This window comes from Mixophyes fleayi, chromosome 1 (genome assembly GCF_038048845.1).
Source record: "Mixophyes fleayi isolate aMixFle1 chromosome 1, aMixFle1.hap1, whole genome shotgun sequence".
Taxonomy (NCBI): domain Eukaryota; kingdom Metazoa; phylum Chordata; class Amphibia; order Anura; family Limnodynastidae; genus Mixophyes; species Mixophyes fleayi.
Window position 1 is genome coordinate 232,468,734 of NC_134402.1, and position 21,004 is coordinate 232,489,737.

General features: G+C 39.0%; 1 protein-coding gene across 2 annotated transcripts in view; it reads right to left on the reverse strand.

Moving 5' to 3' along the window:
• HOMER3 (homer scaffold protein 3) overlaps window positions 1–668 on the reverse strand; it is an 88,334-nt gene extending 87,666 nt beyond the window's left edge. The window contains exon 1 of one of the 2 annotated variants that reach the window (XM_075207500.1): window positions 190–668. Coding sequence is in view for 1 of the 2 variants with exons in the window: in XM_075207492.1 (XP_075063593.1) it covers window positions 190–221 (32 nt within the window). In the remaining variant the exon portion in view is untranslated. The remainder of the gene's footprint in view (window positions 1–189) is intronic. The other variant, XM_075207492.1, reaches the window with a different exon arrangement.
• Window positions 669–21,004: the final 20,336 nt, after the last annotated feature.

Below are 21,004 nucleotides of genomic sequence, written 5' to 3' on the forward strand. Positions count from 1 at the left end.
TTTACTGTCCACATTTATAACGCAAACACTATATTGCATGTTACATTGCTTATCCCACGTGTCCTCCTGTCACAGTGTAGATTAGTTTATGTAATTAGCCCCCACAAGAAATGCATACATTCTTTTATCCATGCGCTTGCTAAAGCTCTAATTTGTCCATAGACCAAAGCATTATATGCAGTCACTTACGCACAATCCTTTTCCATGTCTGTTCCTTTCATTCTTCCCTGTCACTTTATCCTCTTCTTCCCTCACTCTCTTTCTCTCAGTGGCCGGATGCTCTCCAAATTTCCTGTAAATATCCCACTTCCCAGACCCGTTATATCCTCTAGCCACCCCCTCTGCCCTTTCTCTATCCAGACACAAAAGACTGAGCGAGCAGGACAGAGCAGACACGGCTGCTCCAGGAGAGGCTGCTCTTCCCTGGCTCTCCTCCTGTTACAGGGTAACTTTCAATCACTTTCCTGCCAAATCCATCTCATCGGGACACTGATAAATAATTATTAAGTAATATCAGCAAGGTACTGACATCTCCCTCCTGCAGTTACAGCAGCAGTGCTAATCACATGAGTGTTACAGACTCCTGGAATCCCTAGAAAATGCTCTTGATATCCTTACAATTCCCCCTCATCTGGCTCTGAGTCCACGTCTCCCTTTGTTCTGTGCTGATCTGCTCTTCCTTCTTCTCACAGCTGCCCCATCCCATTACATTTTCTTCCTATTTTTTCCGCTCCACACTTTATTTCCAATAATTCTGGAGACTCAATGTCTCCCTCTGGTGATGGCTGAAATATAAGTTTCTCCTTACATTGATTCCCAATTCCCCCCCTCTTTTGTCTCCCGAAAAGTAGCTAATTTCCAGGGCCAGTCCAAGATTTTGATGATTTGTCCCTTTTTTTTAAAAAAAAAGAAAAGAAAAAGGTTTAATATTGGGCAATTGCCCAGATGAGCATTTAATAACATTTAAATAGAAATATATTATAATATGCAAAGTGGTCACATCGTATTGTTGTTTTACATACAACAGAGTCACTACAGTGGAAATTGTTTCCCAATGTTGGCATAGATGTACAGTAATACGAGTAACTAATATAGGTTACCAAACTTCAGGCAAGTTCTAGGAGTTTGAACATTTTATGAAAATAGTTCAACGGGGTTCATATCTATTTAATTAAATTTTATTATTCTGGATCCAAGGGGATATGCGCAGAGGAAGTGTGTCTCGTCAGACCTTGCAGATACTTGTAGTTCCACAAATGTATTTCATATATTTTTCACTTCTCACTTTTACCCTGGCACCCACCACACCAGTGGTACCAGGAAAAGCCCCTGAGATAGTTTGCATGGGGATTGACACATGTTTTTATGCAGCACTGTGGTAACCAAGCTGGTCTGGTTCTTATTAATGACAAGTGAACCCCTCACTGCAGCACACTGCAGTCTTCCTGCTATAGTGTGACCAGCCCACCCTGGCAAAATCCTGGTGCTGGTTACCTTATTTGAAGGGGGTAACTCTTGGTGTCCCACTGCTTTAGCAGTAACAAGCAGAGACTATAGCTTATTCATTTGTGGAGGAGACATGCCATTCTAAAGAAAAAATACATATATATATATATATATAGTTTTCAAACAATCAAGATACATTATAATGTCCTCAGCAGCAGCATGTGTCTTTACACCAGACTTTTGGGACCTGCAATAGATTTGCTTTTTAAGAGTCTATCAATATACGCAAAAAATTAAAAAAATTTTTCAATCCTTATCGCATTTTCTCAAATTTATTAAAAAAAACAACACAGGAACAGCAGTTCCGATAAACTGCTGTTCTTGTGAAAAAAAACAACAACTTACCACTCCATCTTCGAAATGCGATCCTGGGTGGCTCCTTCGGTCCTCCTTTCAAATCCTGTGTGCATGCTTGATTGATAACTTGGGCATGCGCACAGGCATCCAAACAGCACTGAACCAAAGGACCTGGGTCATGTGACGGGGCTGCACATTCGCTGTAAAGCTCTGCTCGTCGGAGCAGAGCTTAACAGTGAAGATAACGATCAGAAATGGTAAAGTACCCCAGCCTGAGCTGGCGTACAATAGGAACCCCCCACCTGTCTGAGTATGATTAAGTCAGCTCTGATGGTGCTGATGTAATGTAGTCCTTGAACAGCAGCAGTTGAGAGGCCAGCTTTGTGAAAACCTGACAGGTAGTATACATGAATTTTTAGGTAACATAGTGACTTTTTTTAAATAAACAAAAACCTATACTCATATACTATACTCAGGTCCACTTATACTCAATATACTCACAAATGTAGTAATGATCAAGAAGGATGGTATACTCCCAATAAGTTCCCACTTACAAAATACCTTTATTATATTATATTTGAAACTTTCAGGTCCCTTCTTGATGAGTTTATCAATGTGGGTTGAGGGTATTGGCGGTGGTGGGGGGGGTGATAGGCTGAAGCTTTGCCTAGGGTTGCCCAGAAATCTTGAACCAGCGTTATTTGAGATACTGTCGCCTTCCTGTTAGTTTGAACCAGTCTGGCCATTATCCTTTGACCTCTCTCATTAACAAGATGTTTTTACACACAGAACTGCCGCTCACTAGATAGTTTTTGTTTAGAACAACTTTCTCTGTAAACTGTAGAGACTGTTGAGCACAAAAATACCAGGAGATCAGTAGTTTCTGAGATAGTCAAACCACCCCTTCTGGCGTCAACAAAATTGACTTAGATATTCATTCTGGTGATTGGTCTGAACAACAACTGAACATCTTCATCATGTCTGCATGCATTTATGCAGTGAGTTGCTGCCATGTGATTGGCTGATTAGATATTTGTATTAATAAGCAGATGCACAAGCGTACCTAATATAGGGGTCACTGAGTATATGAGGCATATTCAATTAGGTGCTGGGATCGCGGTAACGCACTGGAACGAGCCGCAAAGGTAATCCGCAGCACCGCAATAAGGCTGATTTTCCTTCGCATCCCATTGGGTTATTGTGGTACCGTATTACCTTCAGTAATGTGCACTCTGCTCGTTACCGCGATCTGGAACCTACTTGAATATGTCCCTATATGTCTTTCTTATTGTACAGTACTGCAAAATATGTTGGTGATACAGAGTAAGCTGTAGTGAATGGGATCCTCTCACCTTCTGTATCATTGTATGTTCCTGTATTGTAATCATGGTATATTCTAAATGTCTCTCCCTTTGTACAGCACTGCAGAATATGTGGGTGCTATAGTGTAAGCTGCAGTGAGTGGGATCCTTTCACCTTCTGTAACATTGTACCTGGAAATGTGTGCAGCGGCGATGTTTGGCAGCATGTCATGCATGATTGAATACCCCCCCAACGTGTCATCTGAAGTGGGTATGTTTACTCTCACTCATATCTGAATAAGATATATATATTACTAAGCTAGTGCATTGTTATGGTGGGGAATCTAAATGCCCTAGTTTGTCCCGTTTACATCAAGACAACAATTAACTGAATAACACAGCAATTAGCAACATTAAGAGTGCAGTTGAAAGTGGATAACAAAGTGGGAGATTAGTATACCCCTTATGGTGTATGACCATAATGACAACACAAGTTCCAGTTTCATATAAATAAATAATTGATGTGATACCAAGTGAATGCTCTACACTAACAAATGTCAGTGTAGAGCATTGTCAAAATAACAACCCCCATTTAAGGGGAGAAACTAGAAATATAGAGAGGTACATTGTTGATGAGTAATATCCCTCACAGCAAACTTACAGTAAGAGTTGCAACATTCCTAAGAGGAATTATTAACTAGGAATATTGGTGCTATGTACCATCTTTTTAGTTGCCGGGACGGCACTTCTGAAAACAACCGAACCCAGTGACTTACTATTCCCGATTGATTTCTTTCCCCACTAGCTTAATGCAGCAGATAAGACTTTACTTTCTGGTTTGTCTGCAATTATTTGCTGCACATGTGCAGCCGAGAGATTGTAATGTATCCACAGTGTAATTCTCTGGTGGTCTTAAAATAATGGTAAAATCTGCTAACATTATCTTTACATGGTAAATACACTCATTTCTATCGGGGGGGGGGGGGGGGGGGGCTATATATATGGGGACAGTGATACTAAGCAATGAGTTACAGAACAACCAGAGAAATCTGTGATCTCTCCGGTTTTACGGCTCTGATAAATTTTCCCGGTATTTAAATTAATGTGGCGTTTTCACAGGAGTTAATGCTGGATATATAACATAAAGGTGAATAATACATTTATATAAGATAATACAAAATATAGACAAATAACACACACAGTTGTTTTAATATATTCTATTTCTTACACATCACTTTACTATCAAATGGATTTATTTAGCTGAATTTTCTTACAGTAACAAAGAAATCAATAAAATATGTTTTAATTACATTTTGATATATCTCCAGCAGTGCACCACACAAATCCACTTCTGTTCTTCTATATTGGACACATGTTCTCCAGCTGTGGGCCCATTCCAGGGCACAGACCCAATACCCAGACTTCTAGCATTTTGTATTTTCTCCTCCATAATAAGTTCTGCTTATGTGATTCATACCACAGTGTCAGGTTGCTGCTATATGTGACACAAATTCATACAGTGTATAAACATTTACTTTACATAGCAAATAAACTCCCAAAAGAAACATAACTACACCAGTAAGTATATTAATAACAAATATATAATGTAATTGAGAAACGGCCATCATCTGTATTGTACTCTCCATTTCTCATGTTGCCATTACTGAATAAATAAGGACTTTATTTGAAAATCTTTGTGTTTGTCTGTAGGTTAGGCCCGAGTAGGGACAGCTCTGCTAGGGTTATACAGCACAACAGTGCTCTGCTTTACAATTGTAGGACAATAATAGCCAACTTAATATGCCTGAACCATTTATAACAAGTAGCTTGTACGAGGTCATCCTCACACCAAGGTACGGTTTGCCTTTATTTAGGGAGGTGTCACATAAGCTCTTGTTAAAGCTGTTCTTGAAGCCAGGAAAAAGGGTCTCTGAATTGCTTCTATATTGAATAATATAATTTATATGCAGTCTCCTGTCTATATTGAATGATACAATTTATATGCCGTCTCCTGTCTGTATTGAATAATATAATTTATATGCAGTCTCCTGTCTATATTGAATGATACAATTTATATGCAGTCTCCTGTCTATATTGAATGATACAATTTATATGCAGTCTCCTGTCTATATTGAATAATATAATTTATATGCAGTCTCCTGTCTATATTGAATGATATCATTTATATGCACTATCCTGTCTATATTGACTGAGGAGACCATTTTACTTTTCCATAGAGTGTCCTTATACCATTAACAACTGTAGGCAATAATCCCCATTCAGAGGGATAATAAATGCATTTACTATTTAGACAGAAACTGAATTCAATAAGACCATCAGGCGGCCGTTAGGTCCATGTTACTGTGCAGTAGACATCATAATCAATGTATTTTATTTAATTCATAATGAATAATTAATTATTCTGTTTGCATTTTGCTTGGCTTTTCTTGAGCACCTGGGGACCCTCTGATATTGAGGGCCGCGTTTCTGAGCAACTTGCAGCTGATCCAGTAGCCTCTCAGAGCCTGATTAGAAATAAGGAATGAAGACGGTGCTGCACACAATAGGCCCTTCATAATATTCAGCTATAGGTCCATGTGGTTTTTAATTTGGATCTGACCCTCAGGCTCTGTTGCCGATGCTCCCTGTACAATGGTGAACGTTCCACCACTGGTATTGTGCAAATTAATCTATTTAATATGAAAATAAATATAGAAATATGAAATGACATTTGAAAAGAAGACAGGGCGATGGTCTTCTTTAAAGAGGTAGTTTGTGCTTGGAAATCCTTCTTTAATCGAACATACCTCCAACGTATAGCAGATAACCCCCAGAACATATGGTTTGCTGTACACTGGTCATATTTAATAAAGGATGGGTTGTCCAAAGTAGACAACCCCTTTAATTTCCTGAGTTAACTAAGAACATCAAATGAGCAGTTCTTGGCCAAAAAATAAGAAGATATTCAACTTAATCAGCAGGTAGGTACAGATTGGGAAGAAGGCTGATCTTTAATCTGACATTGCACATAACACCCTACAAATGTACCACATTATTTCGGTACAATCCTGGCTAATTTAGAATTTTATCTACTATGCATTGTGTTACAAAGTGTGCTTAGGTCTTAAAGTACCCTCTTTGTGTTAAACTAATGGCAATAAGGGCTCTAACAGGTCTCATATTTTTGTTCTGTTAAATAAAAATTAAACAATTATATTCAGCAAACATGTTCTCCAGATGACATGACCTAATGTGAATGAAGTGTTGTTGAAATTTCACTCTCAGCTTTGTGCAAAAAAACAATATACTAGAACAGCACTAAAGGTAGTCTTCAATTAGAGCTTCCTTCCTTCTAACTATGACAGGATATAAACTACCTCAGAGAACCCATTATTCTTCTACAAGCTTTTTGTTGAGGAAGTATACTCCTAAAGTTTATGTGTAGTTCCTTACACACTGTGGGTCTGAGTCATTAAGAAGAACAAAGCAAAAAAAAAAGGACTAAGTTTGCTACTGGACAAACCATGTTACAATGCAAGGGGAACACTCAAATTTAAAATTGATCTAGAACATGCCCTATCCAACTATAAATATGTCCCCACATTTTAAATTTACCTCCCCCTGCAGTGCAACATGGTTTTGCCCAGGTGCAAAGTTACTCCTTTTTATTGCTTTGCTCTCCTTAATGACTCAGGCCCTGCGTCTATATGTCAGTGTATAGGCGTTCTAGTGTTACACTGTTACAGTGCAGAATTGATTAATCCTATCAATCGATTAATATGTATTAAGATATAGGATAATTCTCACTGCCACTGGTTATTACCTGAGAATTATTTTATCCTATTGTGTATTTTGCACTAATAACCTTAACTGTTATTTTTTAATTTGTATTTTTAATATTATTATTATTTCTATATTTTTTATTATTATTATTATTATTAGACTTTGATGGGTTTTATGTATGAATTCTTAGATCATAAAATAAGTTTGTTTATAGAAGAATTGGTTCTCTGAGGTAGTTTATATTCTGCCATAGTTGGAAGGAAACTCTAATTGAAGCTCACCTTTAGCACGATTCCAGTATATCACCTTTTCTTCCTTTTAATAGTTGGTGAGGTGGGCAAGTCCTTTCCCAGAACCAGCAGCTGAAGGATTTCTAGCTTCATTATTAATATTGTGGTTATTTTTACTTGTATATTAGTTTATGCCAGCGGTTCCCAAAGTGTGCGCCACAGCTCCCCGGGGTGCCCCGACTTGTCACTTGGGTGACGCGGCTGCCCTTGCAAAAGAAAGGAAAAAAAAGAACTTACCAATCCAGTGCCGGATCCTCCTCCTCACTGTTCTCACATGACATCATTACGTCCGACAGTGTCAGTGAGGAGCAGCAGCAAAGAGGAACATCAAGAAAGAAGACAGAAGAAAATGAGGAAAGAAGGTAAGTAAAGGAGCGGAGAGGAAAAAGCAATGGGGGAGATGATGTAGTGAAGGGGGACACAGGGTGATTTGATGAAATGGAAGATTGTGAGATGGTGAAGGGGGACACTGAGTGATATAGTGAATGGGACACAGTGATTTGATGAAGGGGACACAAAGTGATATGGTGAAGGGGGACACAGTGTGAAGGTGCACATGGTATATTGTGACATTGTGAAGGGGCACATTGTGACATTGTGAAGGGGCACAATGTGATATGGTTAAAGGACTCGGTGATATGGTGAAAGGGGCGAAGTGTGATATGGTGAAGGGGCGAAGTGTGATATGGTGAAGGGGCGAAGTGTGATATGGTGAAGGGGCTAAGTGGTACGATGAAGGGGCACAATGTGATGGTGAAGGGACCTAAATATGTCTTACGTTATTTTCACTTAACTACTTAACAGGACTACCTGGTAATTATTTTGGCTTAGGGGTGCCTTTGAAAAATTATGGAGACCCTAAGGGTGCCTCGAAGAGAGAAAGTTTGAGAACCACTGGATATGCACTTAGAAATCATCTAACCACCTTATAGCTCATGTTCTGTTTTGGTTTTGTCAGCTTTGTGATGGATCTGCCGGCCATTATTGCATTGTCTCCAGGTTGCTGCTGACAAGAAAAGTTGGGTGAATCAGAGTTGTGCCTTGATAAGTGCGGATTAGGTGCACATGTATACCTGGTTTAGCAATGAAGTGGAAAGATGGGATTATTTAAATAAGAAAAGGGAGGGCGCACAGGCTTTTGCTCCCCACAATTTTGGTGAGATATCGCATCTAGTTACTATATTTATAATGGGACACATTTTGAACCTTCCAGTTTCACTTTTGTGGAACAAAACTAATTTCTAGGCGAAATTTCAAAAATGTCAAAAAACACACAGAAGTGACTCATAATACGTATGGGGGGTATTCAATTGACTGTGAGTTGTTGTTTTTTTTCCTGCAGCATTAAAAAAAAACCAAAAAAACCTGCAGGTTTTTAACTGCTATAGCGACCCTTTTTAGTTAACACAGCGTGAAAACTTGTGCAATTCAATTGAAAAAGAGGGAACGCTACCCCCGCGCGTTAATCATTGTGTTCGCGAGTTTTTAGGTGAGTGAAGGGAAGTTTTAACGCGTTCATGTATAACACAAAAAGAAGGATTTGAATACATTTTCATACATTAGAATTGCATTACACATTGATAATATCTACGTTACAGTACTTTCTTTAGCATATTTTTTTGTTGAACTATTTTTTACCATAGAATCATCTATACATGTCAAAACACATTAGTACATTCATATTTGTACCAAAAACATACATAAATAAAATTAATTAGTAAATTAATTTTTTCATAAGAAAATCTACTTTTACATGTTAGGCATTACTGATAAACATGTTTTATCTTTTTATTTTTCATTATTACATGATTTCAAATACTTTTCTTAGGTTTTTTATTTTTATCACACCCCAAAGAGATGCGAGATAAAACAGCATATTTGCCTGTTTAACGCGCCGCATAAAAAAAGAATTAAATAGCTTTTAACACGGCTGCCTCTCGCACACCCTATCCTTTCGATAGACCTTCTACTGGAGCGCGAGAGGACCGTTTCATGAAAAAAACCGTAATGGAATTGAATGGCGGGTAAAGTTACCCCGCTTAAAAATGATAAAAAAAAACAGTGTTAAAGCTTAACTCGGTCTAAAAAAAAACCCTTCGGTCAATTGAATACTCCCATTATATGCCCTCATTTTCATGATTAAATTGATATTATTATTATTATTATTATTATTTATTATTATTACATTTTATTATTTATTATTATTAAAGATCAGGTTTGTTTTGGGACCACACATACGGCAATATTGGAAAACTGGGGACAATGCAAACATCACAGCACGCAGGAGCATCTTAACTAGCTACTATGAAGATGTTACTAATTTTAGCAGAACTCTCTCAGCAGTCATGTTTTTTTGTCACTCTCCCATAATTCCATTATCTCCTAAACGTGTGCTATTAATTTTATTCTAGTGTAAAATTCCTCTCAAAATGCAACAGCTTGATAGCAGGTTATATTTGTAGGGGACGCTTCTTACATCATATAGAATGGCACAAACACAGAAAAAAATCCCCACAGCACACTGCTGTAATCAGCAAATGAGCTCTTGATAAGTCAGCTTTCCATTTAAATACACATATATGTATGCCCCAAATATGAGGACTCTCTCTGTTTAGAGTTAGGACCAGCCTATTAGCAGAAGCGCCTTGATGGGGCAAATGGCTTTCCATACATTTGCAAATGTGTGCAACTAAAGTTTCTGCATTTTTATGTACAAGTAGAAATAGCAGCTTCTTTGCTGGTTATAGCAGTGTGCTCGGGGATTTTTCTCTGTGTTTGTTCCTTTAAGGATAACCTCATCCTTTCTCGCACCTGCTATGAACCAATAAATTGATTGAGCAACTTCCACTTCTGTATCATTATAGAATGGCCTGGTCCAGTAATCTGGCAAAAAAAAAAAAAAGCTGTCAAAACTTCTTACATTTGTTCATCACCTGTTCAGATGAATAGCATATACTATGTTGAACATATATACCCCTATACTAAGTACAAATAAGTAAATATTTTTTTTGAGGCAAAAGTAGCTTTCAGAAGCTATGGAATATAAAGGGACAATGTTGCGGTTCCAAGTGTCATATTTGAGGAGTTTCCAATAAAATAAATAGTTTTAGCTGCACTATAGCAAGGATGGATACTACGCAGTCTAGATGCCCTGCCACCTCAAGTACTCACCCCTCTCTCAGGCACTGCCATTTCCAGCAGCTTATGACCTGTGTGGAGCTAGTGGAGTTGGTTGTCAGTTGTCAGTACTGGTGCTCTTCCTCAGTATTAGTGACGGGCAGGGAGTGTGTTGATGTGCTGTGCCTTCATAGCCGAGTCCCGCATGCTCTGGCTATCACTGATATAGAAAAGCAGCATTCAATAGCATCACTATGGCACACAGGTCATGCTCAAGTTCAGGGCCACCATAAGGGAGGAGGGTGAGTATGGGGGATTACAGGGTATAGGGGGTCTGGATGGAGTAGGGAACCCATCGTGACATCTCTGCTCGACCCATTTTTGTTTTTTCCTTTTACCCTTAGGTGCGGTAGCTCCCAGTCACTGATAGGCTGGGAGTGAACCACCCAGGACCAGCCACTACACTGATAAGGCTGTATCTGGAGAGGAACGGATATTTAGATCCATTTCTCTCATTATTTCTCCATAGAAGATGTCTGCCCCTCCACAGCTGACATCCTGTCTCACATGACCTGTGCACCCTTCCGCTTACAGGACATGAGAGGCAGACAGAAGTGTCTGCCTTCCCAACACAGTACTGGCTCTGCATTATACTCAAGTGAAGCAAGGAGGCAGCAAGTATTTTTTGTATGTAGCCTAATGTTTTGGGATATTGTTGCCTATATGACTGTATCTAACTAAATCATTTAGAAATGTCATTGGTCAGTTTGAAATATCTTTTTTATCCGTTATCGTATTAGTGTGTTTTAAATTGAAATGGCTGATATGTGGATTCAGATGATAAAATCACTGATCATCCTGCGTGTGCTGAAATAAGTTGTTGGTCTACTAGTTCTGTGATCAAATTGTTGTTGTGTGTGGTAGTTTTGCACAAAGTTGGAACATGGGTAAATTGCCCAAGGCTCTATGTTAAGAAGAGGGACAGTGTAGTTCACGGGACTCGCATTGCAAAAGCCAACTGCAGTAAATCAGTCTGACATGCCATTAAAATCTAAGATATCCCATGTTGCAAGATGCAGGAAATAAATACCCCTTTTAAACTGGCCTGTATTTACCAAGATTGTTGATCAGCCTCCTCAGTATTTGCATATTTAGCTCTTAATGTAATGCAGGTGGAGACTGGACTATCACATTTTTGGTGATGTGGAAGATATAAATTTATTAGTAGGAACAATGTATTCGATGGTGGGGTCTATTACATTTAATAGTGGGGTCATGATAGTGAATATTCATTTAAAGTAGGATGGCAGCACTCTTTATTTAATGATGGGGTGCTTTGGAGGCTATTAATTGAATGTGGGGCTGAGTTTGGGGAGAAAGAGTGATAGTTATCAAATGTGAATGCTAATTATTTAAAGCTGGGGCAGTATGGGGGTGAATAGGTTTAATTATTAAACATGAGTGTTATTAATTTAATAAATATGTGTATTTAGTAAATGTGAATGCCATTCATTTATATTCGGGGTATTGGGGGCAGGGTAGGTCTATTTATTAAATGTAAATACTAATTATTCAATGTCAGGGCTATTGGAGGGTAAACAGGTGTATTTATTAAATGTTAATATTATTTAAAGGCAGTGCACGTTGGGGGGGAGGGAGGTCTATTTTTAACTCTTAACTCTAAATGCTATTCACTTAATGTTGGGGTTGGTTGCAGGGATATTAAATGTGGGTGCTATTGATTTAATGTCAAGGCTGACAGATGGTAGGGAGGCCTAGAGTGTTCACTGTTTGCTAGACTTTCCATATTTCATGTACTTATCTTTTTTTTCCAAACAGGGACCCAACATTTCAGGATCCAGACAAGCAGCAACTGAATATAAGACATGGGCAGCCACAGGTAGTGAAAGCTGCAAGAACAGGTAAAAGAGAGCAGGGCAGTCTGCCAACTGTTCTGATTCTGGTGGGGCAGTCCTGATTTTGGGTGACTGTCCCGCTCAGTCTGAACTTTGTTCTGACTGCAAGGACAGTTGGGAGGTATGTCTTTCTTCACACTGTACTGCTCATGTGGAGGGGAGCTGCTATCTAACAGTAGTACATGAAACATTGCCCATGTATTTGAAGTGGATTGGAGAGGGTTGGTGAACTGCCTATTACTCGCTCAAATGATCGCCACAACCCTGCATGATGGTTATGCCCACTCTGGGAATGAGTGATGTGGGCATGTCAGTCAGTTTTGGAGGAGGGTCATGCCTCTTTCATTTGGCCCCACAATTTCTGATGGTAACCCTGGTCAAGTTAGGAGGTCAGAGTGGTGTTTTCAGGAAAAATAAAGACACTAGGGGGCTTATTTAGAGGTAAGAGTAAATCCAGCTAGAAGGTGTACTTTTGCACCTTGGCAAAACCATTTTGAGCTGCAGGGTTTACAGCTAAAATGTTTACAGTTGGGAGGTGCACATCTTAGCTCAAGTGTAAATCGCAGTGTAAAAATAAAGCTGCCCAGTATTTGTGTGCTACATGCAAAAGCAAACAGTATTTTCCTGCATGCCAAAAAATAATGCATTACATGGCAACATGGCTTGCTCAGGTGGAAATTTGCTCCTTTTGCCTGTATTTGCTTCTAAATGATTGATTAGTGATATGTCACACATTGAGTCTTACAGGCTTCCTCAAAATATTGATGCTCTAGGCGACCATCTGAATTTGCCTAATCTTAGAGCCGGCCCTGTCTATAGCATTTTGTGTAGCTGGGATATGCAAGCGCCCTCCCATTGAAATAAATGGTTAACACAAGATCTCGGCTTAGGGCAAGAGAACAATATAAGAAATGACTTACTGCTTATGATTCACGGAAGAAATGCGTGTGTCATGTTCATCATTTCTGAGTTATAGCTGGTGTGAATGCTCTGTAGGCAGAGGGATCAAAGATCCCATTGACTGTTGTATCTCTAAAGTAGCAGAGCAGTAGCAAAGGCTGCAGTATCTGTCTGTATGAACCAACCCTTAAAGTGCTTGTCCAGGCCTCCAATCTCAAATTGAGGTCAATGAATTCACCTAGTTTTAAAGACTTTTTAATAACAAAGCCGTGTCACCTGTCTTTATGCATTAAAACTAATTAGGATAGATAATGACATTTGCTAATTAGATGTTTCATTCTCAAGTGACTGTTTTAAAATGAAAAAAATGTTCTGCCAGTTGACAAGGGCAGAGCACAATGTTCAATAGGAGTGGGCCCAGATAGCCTGCATTCCTCACTCTCCCACTCTTGGTGCAGGATTGTTGTTCATTTCATGTCACAGAAGCCGTTTCAGTGGACAAGTAAATACTAGGGAAGAAAAGTATTATATGCTCGAAAGGTGTCCGGTTCGTGTTATATGGAAACATAAAGTGTGGTAAGAAAGAAAACAAGGAATAACTATGCACCACTTAGTGCAGCTGGTAGAGTAAACCTAATCACTGGTATTGCAGAGAAAGCTCCTTGACTTATATACATGCTTAAACAGACGTACACTGGTAAATCAGCCTTGTGCTCAACTGGAACTCCAGTACTTATTGTAGGTTGGGAATAGAGCTAAACAAGGGCCGGTCCCATAGTGGGCTACCTTGCATTTTTTCTACTTTAAAATGTTCCTAATGGGCTGCTGAGTCAAGTCTTGCCCCCTGTGCAAAAATTTGCCAGCCCTCCCCTGGAGCTAAAGTTGAGTAAACCACTGTACTCCAATGTAGAGACACTTTTGCTTTTTACATTCATTAAAAATATCCAACAAGTTTTGAAGGCAGCAGATCTTTTTTTTACCAGGGCAGAAGTCCCCAGTGAATAATTAGATGACAGAAAAATGAAGTTAATTGAATCATAAGTGACATATAAACACAAATCTTATTATATTCAACGGCGTGAACAATAAATAAGGCACAATTCAGGATGCAGTAAACAGTAAAAACGTAAAAAATCTTAGAAGATTATAATAATATGATGCAATAATAGATTTATTCAATAAAAGTATATAAACAAAAAATAATGGAAAAAAAGGAGTAAGAAAATTAAAAATGATGAACTCCTTTATTCAGAACATCAGGTGCCAGAGTTTCCATTTTATAGATGCATAAAGTTTCCCTTTCCTTTCCCTAAGATCTAAATCCACCTGATAAATGTTATTGGAAACACAGGGCCTGATTCATTAAGGAAAGTAAAGCAAAAAAAATGAGTAACTTTGCATCTTGGAAAAACCATGTTGCATTGGAGGTGGAGGTAAATTTAAAATGTGATAGAGTTATAGTGGGATAGGCCAGGGCATGCCCTAGGTCAACTTTAAATTTCAGTTTACAAATAAGCTTTTAAGTATTTGTTCTACATGAAAAAACAACCAGTATTTAACTTGTGTGTAAAATAAAACAACTAATTTGCACCCTTTGCATTGTAACATGATTTTGTCCAGGAGGAAACTTTTTCTTTGCCTTACTCTCCTTAATGAATCAGGCCCACTGTGTTTTAAGAAACCAATCTGAATGTTTGACCTATGTTTTATGTATTTTAGCCACTGAATGGCACAACTAATTTATTTTAATTACTTGGACACTCTAGGACAGTATTTCCCAAACTCAGTCCTCAAGTACCCCTAACAGTGCATGTTTTCCATATCTCTTTGCTGGAGCACAGGTGTTTTCATTACTGACACATTTTGAAAGATCCACAGGTGGTATAATTATTTCACTTGTGACCTGGAAAACCTGCACTGTTAGGGCTCCCTGAGGACTGGGTTTGGGAAACACTGCTCTAGAAGATACATAACATAGTTCATTCCATATTTCATAAGAAACAGAATTGGCCCAGAGGAATCTGTGATATGCAATGGAAAAAAAGTCTGGTTGTGTTCTATTCTTTTACAACTGAGAGATCTGGAGAAACCACACTTATAATATCTATAATATAAAAGCCTAGCGGCGTGTGTTAGTCTGTGTGTGGAAAAAACTACCGGGTGACAGAGGGCTCAAGCTGCAGCGCCACCTGCTGGGCGGAGTTATATACTACACTGACCTACTAAATACTTAGCATTATCTAATATATAAAAGTAAAAGCCTAGCTAAATCACTAACTAACTAAAACTAACTAACTGTGTTAGTGTGTGTGTGTGTGTGTAAAAAACTATTTTCTCAGAAAGGGCTCATCCAATTAACCTAAAATTTCGTATACTGACATTATTTGACAAAAAATTAGAATAGTGAAGTCAGTTAACTTCCATCATCCCCCCTTCCCCCCGTGGGAGGGGTAGTAAAGGCTAAATTTACGAGTTGAGGGGTCAAACTCATTTTTGTGAGGTAATTTTACCTCATGAACACACATCAAAAAGGGCACTTGCGTCGGGAAGTAACGCTCTTCCCCTGAGGAGGCCTGGGCTAGGCCCAAATGCATGACAAGAACCTTTTTAAGACCTTAAGTAGCTTGATTTGACTAGAATGGATGAGTATCATGCACGGATTAACTTGTCTGTAATATTTGTCTAATATCAACTTGTTATTTGCTGTTTTCAGTAAGAAAAGATATCCAGGTTTGGAATGGTATACTTCTTGGGAGATAAACAAATATTTTGTCTTTAGATATTTTCTGTCCTTAAACGTTTCTGCTAGAAATTTTGTTTGGATTTTAAAATTCCTGAGTACAGTTCCCCTCAATCCTCTTAAACTGGCTGTACAGAATGTTTGTAAGTAATCTACTGAAATACAGATAATTCTTGGGGGTCTACTTCCTAAAATTTGTCTTTATGACTTTGCCTTGTATTTTTCCTTACATCTCAATTGCGATTTAATGGCAAATCTTTCTGGTTGTATATAAATTCTTCTGAGAATCTCATTGCTTATGCCCTAAATAAAAAATTGTAAGTACCTTGATGATATATTGAATATTTTCAGTAAATCATAAAAGTGTTCTACATTGTCATTTAGTGGTGTACTACTCGCCTCAGTTCCTGTAAGATTCTGCCTTTATCTTGTATGTGGTTGCAGTACCTCAATACCACCAGAGGTTGCTGCTGTTTGGCCATTGAACTTTCCATCGCGCCTGCAGGAGTTAATCTCCATCCGTGATTAGTGCCTGCACCTGTTCCACTGCTTTATAGTCCGTGTTACTTGCAGTTCATTGTTTGTTCCTTGCTGCTGCTGTTTTTGTGTGTTATCCTTGTGTATTACCTGCTCCAGTTTGTTACTTTGGTTTGACCTCTGCCTGTGACCTGACTATCCCTAAATTGCTGCCTGGATTGACCCTTGTGTCTGTGACCCCGACTACGCATATTGCTGCCTGGACCGACTCTTTGCCTGGTATTTTGTGCCTTGTTATCTGTGATACCTGCCTCCTTCGTCCGGTGCCTCATGGCTATCTGTAAGTCTGATACCTGTTACCATTATCTGGTGTCTCGTGTCTCTTGGCAATTGGGTAACTCTGTCTCCTTGTTCCTGCACTTGAACTGTACATTGTCATCTAAATTATTCCTTGGAACATGTTGCTTCTATGAACTAATCCTGTCATTTACCACACCTTTTCCTATTTTGTGTATCAGAGTATACCCGCTATTTCTGCTATTGAACCCTGCAAATTCCATGAACCAAATCTCTGTTCACAATTCTTTGTTTATTGATTTCCTGAGTAACTTTGCCTTAACAAAGACACTTGTTTTTTTTCTATTTCTGTTGCCTTTTCCTGAGTTCACACTAGGAATCCTAACAGTTCCTGAACATCTGCAGACACCAGCTTTCCACTTGGAATGAAAACTGCCTGTTTCTGAATGCATAAAGTTAACTTACAAACAAACAACCATGTTAGCATTTATACAAGTTGAGGAGATTTCCCTGCACTACTGTCAATACCCAGTTCACTCTAATACCTTGCGGCATCGGGTTGCAGGATAAACCTCAAACAACCAATCTAATATTTATCTTGGAATTTAAAATCCCCCTTTCCTTTAGAGCTGACATGCTTGCTTGTATTCAGTTGTCCCAGAACATGTTTCTTATATGGAAAAGTGCTAGAACAGAAAATATTGGGAGAAACTATGGCAAAAATAGATATAGTGCTGCTCCACATGTATGTAGACAAAACATGCACACTGAGCTATAGCAGGAACTCCTTTCAAAAAAAGGCAACAACAGGGCTCAAATATCAAAGCAGAGGTTAGGGAAGATGGCAGGAAAGTAGGGTAGGGCAGGCAGCAATCAAGACTGGTTGGTCTTCATGCAGAGATCAGGGCAGGTGGCAATCAGGGATGCTCACTGTCCATGCAGAAGTCAGGGCAGGCAGCAATCAAGAATGGTCAGTGCCCATGCAGAGGTCAAGACAAGTGGCAATCGGGAATGACCAGTGTCCTCAGGCAGAGATTGCAGGAATGCACTACGGCAATGTAAACTGCACCAATATGAGCAATGAGGAGTATAGCCCCATGCATGATCTAAGTGCAGGCAGCCAATCACAATGCTCCTAAGAGCCAAGCCTCCATAGCCAGCTTCCAATGATCGCATTTCAAACTCCTGTCCCACTGCTCAGAAGTGTTCATAGTCAGTGAACAACCAGCAGGTTGTCCCCTATTTTCCCCTTTTTGTTTTCACTTACAGGTTTTTATTTCCTGTTTTTTCCTGGTCCCTCGTTGTTGCTATCAAATTTATAATTTTATGTATATACCACAGTGTTTTAAGTACAAATTATGACTGAACTTTACAGGGAAGTTTGAGATTTTGACTGGGTCATAACCAGGAAACTTGGAATGTGAAAGTGCAAACACTGCTTGTGAAACACCTACATTGAGTGTTGCTTTTGTCAGTCAACTCAATACAAGATAGAGGCAGGAGAGAAGTTCAAACAACTGTGTGTGTATTTTGAATATGTTGAAAGCATCCAGAGTATCAGATGATCATATTCAGAGAAAACACCTTGCTGCTGATTAATAGGCAAAGTCTCTGGTAATGGGCAGTCTCTATTACTTCACACGCAGTAATTAAAGTTCAGATTAGTAGAAGCATACACAGTACTCAAAAAATGCAATCTTGTTAATGGCGAATATCCAATATTCCAGATCACCTGAAGGCAGCAAAATCCCAAGCACAAATGAGACTAGCCCAGAGCCTCTCAGAGCTAGATTTACTAAGCTGCGGGTTTTAAAAAGTGGTCATGTTGCCTATAGCAACCAATCAGATTCTAGCTTTCATTTATTTAGTACCTTCTACAAAATGACAGCTAAAATCTGATTGGTTGCTATAGACAACTTCCCCACTTTTTCAAACCCGCAGCTTAGTAAATCTAGCCCTCAGTGTGGTTTCAGCAAGCAGAGAGGTATAGAAAAATTTCCTTCTTAGTCATCAGACAAACCATTCAACATATATATATATATATATATATATATATATATATATATATATATATATATTTATATTTATATATATATATATATGCAACTCTATGTACAGTTCAAGCTGCTGTACTCAATTAGAGATAATTCACAGCAAGTTGGATGCCAGAATGCTGAGTTGGAGTTGTAATGCTTTTTATTTGGTTTTTATTTATTTATTTTTATTTGTATTTATTTGTCTGATACATTCACTGTTTCTGTACACACTTTGTTTTTATACCTTCCTAGCTGGAGTAATGTTGATTCATAGTTCTGAGTAGGCTGCATACTTCTTTGTACCAGACATGTGAGATAAACATAAGAAAGGGATCTGGCTTCTTGCCTCTTCACATGACTTAGGGATGTGTCTTTAATTTGCAAACTGAGCTTGTTTTCCAGTTGTTTTGTGGAGTCGACAATGCAGTTTTTTTGCTGAAAAAGGAAACACCAAGACCTAAAATTAGAAATATTGCATAAGGGGTAAATTAGCATGGATACATTTGACTCTTTAAGTAATGATATCACACCGTAGCGAGCATGATTTCAGACCCATGTACATGACCATCTCCATTTTCCCCTCTTTTCACAAGATGTGATTTCAGACCCTCCGATATGACCTTTTCCACTCAATACAAAATGCTCTGCTCCTGAGCTTTTCACTTACTTTACTATTGCAGATACCTGTGTTCAAATAATTGATGATTAAAAAAAAATATTAATTCAGCCCAGATAGCTGCAATAGTACATTAAGTGGGAGGTTCAGGAAAAGGGTATTTTGTACCAGATTGAACGATTCATGATGCAGAGTTAGTGACTTTTTGTTATGATCATTAAGTCATTATTCAGAACAAACTCATATAACAATGAATAGCTTTTCACTTGGTACATCATAGCAGAAATTATAAGGTGTTGAAAAGCAGACAATGGTTTTACAAGCTAGATAGTAGCCAGGATGCAGGATGAGAACCAACCTGTAAGCAATGAGAGCAATAGAGGTAACAGAAAACTACTCAATGAAAGATCAGCAAGTAGCAGCATGGATGATATCTATAAAAAGTATAGATGTTCACTGACCCCCGTGTCTTGTTTTTGTTTTTGGATCTGTATTTTTTAGAAAAAAAGCTAAAATATGCTAAAATCACATAATTTTGCACTTTTTTTTGTGCCTACATTATTATCAGGGGCGGGCTGGCCTGGAATGAAATTTGCTATTTTGGGCCGGTGCATGAACTGGCCCAAGTCTGTATTATTTGGTGGCTGGCCCCTCTTCTGGGACCAGCCACCTCTCATCATTGGCCGCAGCCCCTCCTCCCTGCAGCTTGTCACATGAGAGGCGCACCACGTGACAGGTGCCGTCCCATGTGTGAACTGCTGCAGATGAGATGCGCAGGTGGAATAAGGTAAGTGTGTGTGTGAGCAGTGTAAATATTGTGTGTGCGGGCAGTGTATATATTGTGTGTGTGTGTGGGCAGTGTATATATTGTGTGTGTGTGTGGGCAGTGTATATATTGTGTGTTTGTGTGTGGGCAGTGTATATATTGTGTGTTTGTGTGTGGGCAGTGTATATATTGTGTGTGTGTGGGCAGTGTATATATTGTGTGTGTGTGTGGGCAATGTATATATTGTGTGTGTGTGTGTGTGTGGGCAGTGTATATATTGTGTGTGTGTGGGCAGTGTATATATTATGTGTGTGTGGGGGCAGTGTATATATTGTGTGCGTGGGGGGGCAGTGTATGTATTGTGTGTGTGTGTGGGCAGAGTATATATTGTAGAGATGGGCGGGCTCGGTTTCTTGAAAACCGAACCCACCCGAACTTTGGGGTTCCGAGTATCGAATTGGCTCGGTACTCTCGCGCCTATTCGGATTCCACAACGAGGCAAAACGTCATCGTGATGTCGTCGGATCACAGATCTCTTGAGTTTTGGAATCTATAAATACCGCCCTCCACCGCAATCTAGCGCCATTTGAGATAGGGACAGAGAAGGGGTAGGACAGAGTATACAGCAGTTTGGCAGGCAAAGTGATAGGACAGAAAGAGGAGGGTGGTAGCATTGTTAGAGGAAGCTCGATTGCTGAAATTCTCATTGCTGAAATCCTAATATATCAGTGATTGCACTCTTTTTTCTGAATTTGCACTACAAAGTGTAGAGTCTGATATACACCCTTATAGAAGAGCTGCTTTGGTCATTTGGTCATTGCTGAAATAGTAATCTACAATTCTTTGCAGGCTTTTTTTTCGGAATTTGCACTAATAAGCGTAGGGTCTAATATACACCCAAAGACGAGTGCTCAATTGCTAAGTCATTGATAAAGAGGAAGACAAGCAGGCTTGTCTGTAGA